Below are 12,830 nucleotides of genomic sequence, written 5' to 3' on the forward strand. Positions count from 1 at the left end.
TTTCTCTTGGCATGGATGATGGTACACTACGGTACCAAGGGCGACTATGTGTTCCAAATATAGATGGTCTTCAGGAAAGAATCATGGCTGAAGCTCACACTTCTAGGTATTCCGTACACCCAGGCTCTATGAAGGTGTATCATGATCTCAAGGAAGTTTATTGGTGGAATGACATGAAGAGGGATGTAGCGGACTTTGTGGAAAAATGTCTAAATTGTTAGCAAGTGAAGGCCGAGCATCAAAGGCCCGGTGGGTTGGCACAGAACATAGAAATTCCAATGTGGAAGTGGGAAATGATTAAAATGGAATTTGTGGTAGGACTCCCGCGCACTCCGTGCAAGTTGGACTTAGTTTGGTAATTGTGGATCGACTCACGAAATTAGCACACTTCTTGCCAGTTAAATCCACCGATACAGCGGGATAATATGCTTAGTTGTATATCAAGGAATAGTCAGGTTTCATGGCACGCTAGTTTCTATCATCTCTGATCGTAGGGCACAATTCACGGCTAATTTTTGGAAGAATTTCAGCAAAGTTTGGGTACACAGGTGAATCTTAGTATAGCCTTTCATCCACAGACCGACAGGCAGGCAGAGCGGACCATTCAGACGCTTGAGGATATGTTGCGTGCTTGTGTTCTTGACTTCAAGGGTAGCTGGGATGATCATTTGCCACTCATAGAATTCGCCGTTATCATGCTAGTATTCAGATGGAACCATTCAAGGCATTATATAGTACGAGATTTCGATCTCCTATTGGGTGGTTCGAGATTAGGGAAGATGAATTGATAGGACCAGACCTCGTACATCGGGCTATGGAGAAGGTTAAGATCATTAAGGAGCGGTTGAAAACTTCTCAAAGTCGCTAGAAGTCCTATTCAGATGTTCGTCATAGGTTCTGGAGTTCAAAGAAGATAATTAGGTATTCTTGAAGGTCTCCCCCATGAAGGGTATAATGAGGTTTGGAAAGAAAGGGAAATTGAGTCCGAGGTATGCTGAACGGTACAGAATCATTCAAAGGATTGGCCAGGTGGCTTACAAGCTTGAGCTACCACTTGAGATGTCATCAGTGCACCCGGTATTTCATGTGTCTATGTTGAAGAGACTAGTCGGAGATCCGTCGCTTATTGTACCAGTTGAGACATTGAGGCTAATGAAGAACTATCATATGAAGAAATTCCGGTCGCCATTCTTAATAGGCAAGTCTGAAAGTTGAGGAATAAAGAAATTTCCTCCGTAAAAGTGATGTGGAGAAACCAGCAGGTCGAAGAGGCTACTTGGGAGGCCGAGGAAGAGATGAAGAAGTATCCTTACTTGTTTGAATAGCTATGTAATCATTTTATGAAATCGTCGCCTATAAATTTTGTATCATTTGTTCAGTTGATGTAAATGTGTTCCTTTTTGGTCATATGTTGCTATTGAGGCCATGGTTGGTGTTATGTTGTATTGTGTTACGTCATTGGATCATGTATATGCTATTAGGATATGTTTCTGGGCTTATCTGGCAGGTGGATAGGCCAGTCACAAGGGAAACTCTGGCGACATTTTTGGAAATTTAGGAAGCTAGTCAAATTTGGGACTGCTGGTGTATAGTAGGGCAGTTGAGTTACATCGGATGCTAATAGTGAGCTTTGACCCTCATTCGAGGACGAATGATCTTAAGTGGGGGAGGATGTATGGCCCCGTAAAATTTTACCTAAAAACCCAGAATTTCGTGGTACTGAGATAGGCTTATGTGTTAAATATTACAGAGATGCGGTACAAACTTTTTAGGTTGAACAGTGCGCTGAGGAGTTAAAGGAAAATGTTGGCAGAAGAAGGAATTTCTATGGCACACTCTACGGCCGCAGAATGTCCGCAGAGTGAAGCAGAAACCTGAGCAAAATTTTGGACCAATTCACGGTCCATTATGCGACCGCAAAACTATTTCGCGGGCCGCACTCTGATTGCCTATCCAGCCTTGAAATTTTTCGGATGGAGGTTCTGCGACCCATTATGCGACCACATAATAGGTCTAAGGGTCGAACGGCTGCAGAGTGGACAGACCAGCCCAGTTCAGAAGGGCCATTTCGCGGCCCATTTCGCAGATCGCAGAAGCATTATACGGTCGCATATGCGATCGCAGATGCTGTTCCGGGGCTTCATTTTTGGGTTTTTATAACCCGACCCTACTTCGATAAAATAGATGCAATGGACCATTTTTTTTTTGCTAAAATTTTGATATTTTGAGAGTGAGATAGTGCCTAGAGTGGGAGAGTGATCTTCAACCAATTGCCCACCAATTCTTGCTCAAACATTGAAAGATTATCAAGTAAAACTCACTAGGTCTTCAATCTAAAGGTAAGATTCTACACCCTAGCCCTTAATTCCGCAATTTAACTAAAAATGAGTAATTAGCAAGTTAATTCTTGGGCATGGGAGTTGTTTATTTTGGATGCATGTGTTAACAAAGGGTGTAGGAAGATTGTGAGCTAAAAATGGTAAAGAATGGGTTGTGGGATGATGGAATCCTCCATAGAAAGGGGTCTTGAAACATTAATGCACACCTAGTGATCGATAAAATGCTCAAATGTGCTAGAGTCCTAATCATCTTCCTAATTTAAGTTCAATTTGTTATATTTCTAAAATAGATTGAAGTTGCTAAGAAATTCCGGAGCATTTTAGAGTTTAAGGAAGCTCAATTGAGGTATGTTGGCTAAACCCCTTTTCTTAGAATTGAATCCCACAGTGTTCATGTAATTGGTGTAAGTCCCAACTTGATCATTATAAAGTTGGCTATTCCGAATAAACTTGTGTTGAAAGATATACGTTTAATATGTGTTCCAAATACTTTTATCATGCTATGTTATAACTTGAGAATATGTTCAAAGTATGGGCTATGTGCTATAAATGTTATGCCTTCAAGTCAAATTTGAATGAAGGTGGTTATGCCAAATTACGTGAAAATCTCTGTATGTCTAAGACTCCTAATTTCTCACATGTGTACTTAATGTCTTGAATTGAAAGGCTTTGTCGTTGATAATGATGATGATGTTTGAAAATGAATAAGGTGAGCACGAAATATGAAATATACCCAAGTGCCAAGGATGATTTAATAATTGTGGTTACTAGTGACAATGAATTGAAATGATTGATAGAAAAAGGTAATATGGCGAGACGGCCTAGCAGAACAGGCCGTGATCGGACGCCATGCCGCACACATGTTGGTGATTGTGCTGGAAACTGTAATTGAAATTGTGATTGTGGTTGATGTCTCAATGAGGCGGCCTAGCCGATTGGTCCGTGATTGGACCCCGTGTAAAAGTACGTGGGTATTGCGAATGATGGTATATCGGTACTAAAGATCTCCCAACCTAAAGACATGAAAATTTACTTGAAAACTTATGTGGTTCTTAACTTGGTGTTTTGGTATTGTTTGAGGCTTCTATTGATTTCATTATTGTTTCCCCCTTGTATTATTATTCATTCTATTGAGATGGTTTTTAGTTATACATACTAGTACTATTCGACAGTACTAATGTCCTTTTTGCCGGGGGCGCTGCATCTTTAAATGGATGCAGGTGGTTCCATACAGGCAATGTTGATCAGCGATAGTGGTACACCCTCTTCCCAGGAGACTTGGTGAGACCACTTCATTCTAGGGTCATGTATTGTATCTTTTGTTCATATTATTACCACGTTTTGAGGTATAGCCGGAGCCTTGTTGCCGGCACTATCCTAATACTCTTTTATATGTGNCTATTGCTACTATTTACATATTGCACATGCGGCGTGACAAGGCAGGATATATATATATATATATATATATATATATATATATATATATATATATACATATATATATATACATATATATATATATATGCTGGGAAAATGAAAATATGTCTTCTCTTTGTTCTTGAGTGAGTTTGGGTAGAGAGTATATAACAGGCTTGCTCAGCCGGATTCACCCGGTTGAGAGCCGGTCGCTCTTCACGAGTTTGGGGCGTTGACAACTACTCCGTGGACCGCAGATCCGCCGCAGAGTGAAGTAGAAAATAGCAAATTTTGGAGGTCATTTTGCGGTCAACTATGCGATCGCATAATCATTTCACGGGCCCCACTTCCGTAGCAAAATTGGCATGAAGAAATTCGGAGGGTGATTCTGTGGTCCATGTCGCGGCCGCAAAACTGGTCTGCGGATCGCAGACCTGACCGCAGACTGATTCAGGGTAGCCTAGTTTTTGGCATCACCTTCGCATCCAATTTTGCCAGCCGCATATCTACTCTGCGGTCTACTCTGCGACCGTGAGCTAAGTTTGGAGGGTCTTTTTTCCTATTTTTATAACCCAACCTTTCTTTAAAAAATAGACTTAAAGGACCATTTTTGAAGAGGATCTCTACCATTTTAGAGAGAGGGAGCATTTTAGAGAGAGAGAGAGAGAGAGGAGGAAGCCCCAAGTGCTTAGTTCACCAGTCTTAGCTCAAGTCTTGAAGAATTCATAAGAAAAACTCACAAGGTCTTCATCTAAGAGGTACTGTTCCATACTCTAGTCTTCAATTTCGAGCTTGGGGTAGAAGATGGGTAATGGGGAGTGTGATTCTTAGGTATGGGGGTATTATTATGCATCCATGTACCAACAAAGTTGTGGAAAGGTTGTTAAGCTCAACAGGGTAGATATTGAGTTGTGGGATGAAGGAATCCACCATAGAAGGACCTTGAAATCATAATGCCCACCTAGTGATTGATAAAGTGCTCAAATGAGCTGAACCCCCGAGTATCTTCCTAATTACGGTTCAATTTTGTTATGTTTCTAAATAGACTGAGGATGCTAGGATTTTCGGATGTAGTACTTAAGGGAGCTCAAGGCGAGCTATGTTGGCTAAACTTCTCTCCTAGAATTGAATCCCACGATGGGTCCCAAGTATGGTGGGTCAATTACTTCTCATGTACCGAGCTATTTATTATAGATTTGACTATTCCGAATAAACTCTGTGTCGAAAGATATATGTTCAAAATGTGTTCGGAATGCTCTTATCATATTGTGTTATCCTTCGAGAATGTATTCAAATGTGACCATATGTCGAAATATTATGAATTTAATTATGTCTCAATTGCTAGTTATTATGCCAAATTATAGAAGAAAACTCAATGTGCCTAAATCATGAAAGAGGTAGTTCTTCTCATGGGGCTTCAACTGGAGTGAAGCATAAGCAATCACCCTACCCTCCTGCATCAGGACACACCCAATACCAATCTGAGAAGCATCAAAATACACTGGATGCTAAAGGTAACACTAGAACTGGAGCTGTGGTCAAGGCAGTCTTGAGCTTCTGAAAGCTCTCCTCACAATCATCAGACCACCTGAATGGGGCACCCTTCTGGGTCAATCTAGTCAAAGGTGTGGCAATAGATGATAAACCCTCAACGAAATGACGATAATATCCGGCCAAGCCAAGAAAACTCCGAATCTCAATAGCTGAAGACGGTTTGGGCTAACTCTAAGCTGCCTTAATTTTCTTCGGATCTACCTTGATCCCCTCACTGGACACCATGTGCCCCAAGAACGCCACAGAATCAAGCCAGAACTCACACTTAGAGAATTTAGCATGAAGTTTCTTCTCCCTCAACATCTACAATATAATTGTTAGATGTTGCATATGCTCCTCCTAGCTACGTGAGTACACCAGGATATCATCAATAATTACTATGACAAAAGAATCAACATATGGTTGGAATACACTGTTCATCGGATGCATGAATGTTTCCGGGGCATTGGTCAGCCCAAAAGACATCACAAGTAACTCGTAGTGACCATAGTGGGTCCTGAATGCCGTCTTCAGAATATTAGAGTCCCGAATCTTCAATTGGTGATACACAGACCTAAAATCAATCTTAGAGAACACTCCAGCTCCCTGAAGCTGGTCAAATAAGTCATCAATGCGCGGCAGTGGGTGCTTGTTCTTAATTGTAACTTTGTTCAACTACCTATAATCGATGCACAAATATATAGTACCATCCTTCTTCTTCACAAACAGACCAGTGCACCGCAAGGCGACACACTAGGCCTAATGAACCCCTTATCAAGAAGCTCATGAAGCTGTTATTTCAGTTCCTTTAACTCTGTTAGTGCCATACGATCGGAGGAATAGAGATGGACTGAGTACCTGAAACCAAGTCAATACCAAATCATTGTCCCTGTCAGGTGGCATGCCCGACAGGTCTACAGGAAACACATTCGGAAAAGTCTCGCACTACCGGAACAAAATCAATGGTAGGAGTATCAGCACCAACATTCTTCACAAAGGCCAAATATGTCAAACATCCCTCCCCAACCATCTGTTGGGCCTTCAAATATGAGATCACTCTACTGGGAACATAGTCTAGAGAACCTCTCTACTCAATCCCAGCATCGCCAACGTCACGTTCTTAGCGTGACAATCCAGAATAACATAACATGTGACAACCAATCCATGCCTAGAATCACGTCAAAATCAACCATACTAAGTAGTAAGAGATCAACTCCCATTTTTGATCCCCCAATAGACACCACACATGACTGATACACTCGGTCCACAATAATAGAATCACTCGCCAGCGTAGATACATGAACAGGTGTAACTAAGGAATCATGGGGCATATCCAAATAACGAGCAAAATGTAATGATACATATGAATAAGTGGAACCATGGTAAAATAATATAGAAGCATCCCTGTGGCGCTTAAATAATACATGTGATCACTGAGTCTCAAGCAACGACCTTTATCCTGGCGGGAAAAGCATCACATCGAGCCTGACCACTACTTGATCGGCCTCCCCCTCTAGGGCGACCTCGATTTGCCTGAGTCCCACCCCGAGCTGGCTGAGCGGGTGGTGAAGTAACTAGTGCGGAAGTTATAGCCTGGCCCCTCTACTGAACTGGACCACCCATAAGACGGGGACAATACCTCCTCACATGCCCCAACTCTCCACACTCAAAGCAGCTTCAATCTAACAATGGCGGCGGGGACTGAATCGGACCCCAAGAAGAATAACCACTAGAAAAACCTGGCACAGATGAACCCTGAACTGATGGAGCACAGGATGAACTCTGAGCTGGGAGGGAACTTAAAGACGACATACCCGGACGAGCATTGTATGAACCATGGCTAGCTGATGTACCACGATGAACCGGACGAGCCATCTGAGTGGGCCTATAAGGATGACCCCTGCTATGGTGGGACTATCCTCCAAGTGAGGCACTGCTGAAACCACCTGATCCACGAAGCCTCTTGGCCTCCCTCTCCTCACGCTCCTGACTATGAACTAACTCTCTAGAAATATCGACCACCTCGTCAAATTTTGCACCCGTCGCAATCTCCCGAGTCATGATGAAACGCAGTCCATAGTTGATGCCATCAATGAACATCCTAATCTTCTCCCTCTCAGTGGGAACTAATCATACCGTATGACGATCCAATCTGAAAATCCATCTCATATTGGATCACTCACATACCCTCCTAGCGTAGCTGCTCAAACTGCCTACGCAACTTCTCCTTGCGAGTCTGTGGAACAAACTTCTCTAAGAAGAGAAATGAGAACTCATGCCACGTAAGTGGTGCAGCGCTGGCTGGCCTGCTCAACTCATAGGCCTCCCACCATCTGTAGGCTGCCCCCCGTCAGCTAAAAAGTAATGAATGAAACTCCATTGGTCTACAAAACACCTACCGTGCGAAGGATCTGCTGGCACCTATCTATAAAATCCTAAGCATCCTCTAACTCGGTCCGATTGAACTCTAAAGGCTTGAGCCTCCTAAACCACTCTAGTCTCTTCTACTCCTCATCAGTCATAGGTGGGCCAACCTGGGTCCGAGCAGTTGCAAGTGCTGGGCTGGTAGTACCTCCGGGGACTGGAGTCCCTAAGCTACCTGCTCTAGAGTAAGGGCGGCAGGAGTCTAAGCACCTGCCTGAGAAGTGGCTAGTGCAGCCGGAACCGAAACAGCCTGAGCAATGCTTGTGCATACAATCAATATCTGGGCCAAAGCCTCCTAAAGGCCTGGAATCACAATGGGCACAGCAAGTGCCTGAGCTGGTCCCACCGGCTTGACCACATTTGGTACCTGTTCATAAACTGGAGCAACTGGTGGCTCCACAGGTGCTGTTATAGCTGCAGTACGAGCTGCACCTCCGCTTTTACTGTGGCCCCGGCCTCTCGCGACCCTAGTTGGTGGTACTGGTGGTCGTCCGCATGATCTAGTCACACATGTCCTCATAATCTGTGAGAGAATACAATAATAGAAGTTCAGTTTCCAGAATCAACAAATCCGCGCGACAAAAGTACAAGAAAGTGAAGTTTCCTAATGATTCGGTAGCCTCTCGAAGATAAGTATAGACGTCTCCGTACCGATCCGCAAGACTCTACTAAACCTGCTCATGATTCGTGAGACCTAAGTAACCTAGTGCTCTGATACCAACTTGTTACGACCCAAAATACCAACCTGCCATGATGGCGCCTAACCCATTACTGGGCAAGACGACAATAACATAAAAACTACGTATTTGAATTAAAAACATGATGTAATAAGTTCAACAGTGGAAAGTCTCATAAATAAATGATAAAAACAACTGCAACTCAACTACAACAATTCCAAAATCCTGGTGTCACCGAGTACATAAGCTAACTAAGTGTCAACATAGTCAAAAACTCAAGTACAACTATTTGGGAAAAATAGAACATTACTGAAATAAAATAAAAGGAAGGAGAGTCAAGGTCTGCGGGCGTCATAACAGCTACCTTGAAGTCTCCGAGCGTGTACTAGCACCACTCTAGCAATCATCGTGTCTAGATGTACCTGGATATATACACGAAGTGCAGAGTATAGTATGAGTACAACTGATCCAAAGTACTTAACGAGTAACCAGACTTACCTTGGACTGAAAGCAGTGATGACTCAGAAAGATACAGTCCGAATCAAAATAGTGACAACACATATTTAACAAGATAGTGACAGTAATAACTCAGAGAAACTTCTGTATTCAGCTCGTTCACAGTACAGAAATTTAGGCATGCTTTCTAGTTCAACAATTTAAGCACAACACTAATAAAATATGCCAAATACAGCTAGCATGAGGAATGTTAAATCTCTATGTCTACATGTCAAATATGCATATCAAATGTAATGTATCAGAGCGATAATCCGAATTACTCACACTCTCAGAGTACTCAATCTGTCTATCTCACTTTCCACTCACCATACACAGTCATTCAGCATTAAATGGTGCCCATTAATGCTTCTCACCTAAGCACATGTATATAAATCACTGTGTCTGTGCTCACTACTGGTATGTTAGACTCTAGAGGAGCGAGTCCTGCACAAAGCGCTAATATAAAACCTGTTGCGGCCTGTAGCCCGATCCACAATAGTAAATCAGCCAATAAGGCCTACTGCGGCGCACAACCCAATCCATAATAACACTCACAATCTGGCTCTCAGGCCCAACTCAGTCATCAATCTCTCCAATCTCACGGGCTCACAAGTCTCATACTACTCAGCCCAAACAATGATAACATGATAAAACTGTAAATAATTACAGAGACTGAGATATGATATGCATATGAATAAACATGATTGAGTACATAATTGCAGTTTAAGAAAATAACTCAATAGTAGAAATGACCTCAGTGGGTCCCAACAGAATAAGCACATAGCCCGAAAATGATTTCTAACATGAATCACGGCTCAATTAATCTAACACGTAGGAATTACAGGGATAAAACAAGACTAGATAACTACACAGTACCAAAAAATCAACTGAGTCATAATTACCGCGGTGCCCGCTCACACACCCGTCACCTAGCATGTGCGTCACCTCAACACCAACTATATAACACGTATTTCAAGGATTCATACCCTCAATACCAAGTTTAGAAGTGTTACTTACCTCAAGTGCGCAACTCAATGCTCCAACAAATCCTTGCCTCGCGAATTAGCCTCCAAACTACTCGAATCTAGTCACAAACAGCTTAATATAGTCAATACAAGCTATAGGAATCGATCCTATACGATAAAGCTAATATTTTTAACCAAATTCAAAAAGTCAACTCCTATTCCATGCCTCGGAACCCGACAAAATTGATAAAATCCAAATACCCATTCAATAACGAGTCCAAACTTACCAAAATCATCCAATTCCGACCATAAATTGAACCTGAAATCCCCAAATCTTACTCTCCAAAACATAGACCACAAATCCCCCAAATTTCACCTTAAAAACACATAATCTAGGTGTAAAAGTTAACGGGTATTAAATATTAGTGGATAAAAGTGATCAAAAGTTTCTTACCTCTTGAAATGTAGTGAAATCCCTCTCAAACATCGCTACAAACCGAGCTTCGAATGTCCAAAATTAAAGAAAAGACTCAAACCCTCGTTTATGACCTTTTGTCCAGGCATCTCGCTTCTGCGGATATTCCCTCGCTTTTGTGAAATCTCATTAACTTTCCCGACCAGGTGCTTCTGCAGCCAAATCCCATGCTACTGCGTTCCTAGGTCCACTTCTGCGGGACCGCACCTGTGGAGCACCCTTTAAGCGCCGGGTAAAGTGACTTACTTGAATGGTGAGCCATCCTATAAGACTAAGAAGCAGGGAGAGAGAAGGATAACCTCTTTGAAAAGGACAGATCTTCTACGACAACAACTTCTTCGTCCAAATCCGCTTCTGCGACCACTTACCCGTATCTGCGAGCTCGCAGGTGCGAAAATCTTCCTCGCACCTACGCAACGCCCTAACTTCACTCAGAGCCGCTTCTGCGACCCCTTGACCGCTTCTACGGTTCCGTACCTGCGGCCCAATTCTCGCAGGAGTGATTGCACCAAAACTGATCATAGCGAAAAATTCATAAGTCCAAATTTCAATCCGATTTCAACCCGAATCACACCCGAGGCCCCTTGGTCCCCATCCAAACATACAAACCTATCCTAAAACATCATACAAACTTAGTCGAAGCCTCAAATAACATCAAATAACATCAAATAACATCAAAACATGAATCGCACCCCAATTCAAGCCTATTGAAACTAGTGGATTTCAAACTTCTATAATCAATGACGAAACGCACCAAACAAACTCCGATTGACTTCAAAATTTGCACACAAATCATAAATGACATAACAAACCTATTCCAACTCGTGGAATCATAATCTGAGCTCGGTATCAACAAATTCAACTCTCGGTCAAACTTCCCAACTTTCGCTAATTCAAGCCAAAACGACCTACCAACCTCCAAATCAATATCCAGACATACTCCTAAGTCCAAAATCACCATACGAAGCTATCAGAACCATCAAAACTCCATTTTGGAGTCAGCATCGGTCAATTCCTTCAACTTAAGCTTCCAACCTTGGGACTAAGTATCCCAATTTATTTCGAAACATCCTCGGAACCAAACCAACCACCCTGGCAACTCACATAACAAGAAATAAACACAAAATAAGCAATAAACGGGAAAATGGGGTGACAATACTCAAAACGACCGGCCAGGTCATTACAACAGATTTTCAAAAGTACGATGTAAATTTAGTGCTCCGATCCAATATGATAGAAATAGGCACACCATGCACAGGGGCAATCTCTTTGATGTAGATTTGAGCCAACTTCTCTGAAGTCTAAGAAGTCATTACCGGAATAAACTGTGCAGACTTAATCAATTCTATCCACAATGACCCATACAACATCAAATTTCCTCAAGGTCCATGGTAATCCTAACATAAAATGCTTTCAATTAAATATAGAATAGAAAATAAATAGATAGATATTGATATATTAATACAAAAAAAAAAAAAATTAAACATGTGGCAGCTGGGGGGAGAGGGGGGTGGGGGCGTGGGGTGTGAACAAGGAAAAGAGAAAAGAAACAAAGTAAAAACAAATGAAAAAGATAATTGGTGTATTTTGACTTCCTTCAACTCCACTTTCACAAATTCCACATATACATTCACATACTACGGCCCTTCTTCCCTAATTTTAAGACAAAGGAAAAAAAGTAATTATTGATTTTTCTAGGATTTTACTATTTTTGTTGACGAATTTTCCAAAACAAAGTATGGATGGTTCAGGTCAGCAGACGGACACGATGATGTCTGATGCGGGGGCGGAGCAGCCACCTCCGGCGCCGCAGCCGGTGGCCGGTATGGATAATATTCCGGCGACGTTGAGCCACGGTGGCAGGTTCATTCAATACAATATATTTGGTAATATATTTGAAGTTACTGCTAAGTATAAGCCTCCTATTTTGCCTATTGGTAAAGGTGCTTACGGCATCGTTTGGTGAGTTTTTCCTTATGCCCTAAAATTTGCCCTTTTTTTTTTGGTTTTCTTTGCTGCTCTGTTGAATAAGATTTTTGACTTCTGTTTGTTTGGTGACTTGTTTTCCTTATTACCTTTTGGTCAATTTTTGCTAATTTGAAATACCCTTTCCTTTCTGGGTGGTTTGTTGATTAGGATTTTGACTTTTTTTTTTGATTGATTGTGGCGAAGTTCTGCTTTGAACTCGGAGACAATTGAGAATGTAGCGATAAAGAAAATCGCGAATGCTTTTGATAACAAGATTGATGCCAAGAGGACTTTGAGAGAGATCAAGCTTCTTCGGCATATGGATCATGAAAACGTCAGTGAGTCATTACTTTCATTTTGACAGTATTTCTTAGTAAGTTTAGATATTTGCTTATTTCATATGAATATGGATGTAGGAGTAGGTCTTGAATGTAATTATTTGTTCAAATTTAGTTTACTCAATTTTGTTAACTTAATTAATAGGAAAAGAAGATTACATTGACTTATTGCAGATGAACGAAGCATAGATGGTCCCCAA

The 12,830-nt window shown here is 41.8% G+C and overlaps 1 protein-coding gene across 1 annotated transcript in view; it reads left to right on the top strand.

Moving 5' to 3' along the window:
• The window catches only part of LOC109227209 (mitogen-activated protein kinase homolog NTF4-like), a 6,017-nt gene continuing 5,087 nt past the window's right edge, over window positions 11,901-12,830 (top strand). The window contains exons 1-2 of the mRNA XM_019392273.1: window positions 11,901-12,286; window positions 12,497-12,626. Coding sequence (XP_019247818.1) covers window positions 12,063-12,286; window positions 12,497-12,626 — 354 coding nt within the window. The 5' untranslated portion in view covers window positions 11,901-12,062. The remainder of the gene's footprint in view (window positions 12,287-12,496; window positions 12,627-12,830) is intronic.

This window comes from Nicotiana attenuata, chromosome 6, assembly GCF_001879085.1.
Source record: "Nicotiana attenuata strain UT chromosome 6, NIATTr2, whole genome shotgun sequence".
Classification (NCBI taxonomy): Eukaryota; Viridiplantae; Streptophyta; class Magnoliopsida; order Solanales; family Solanaceae; genus Nicotiana; species Nicotiana attenuata.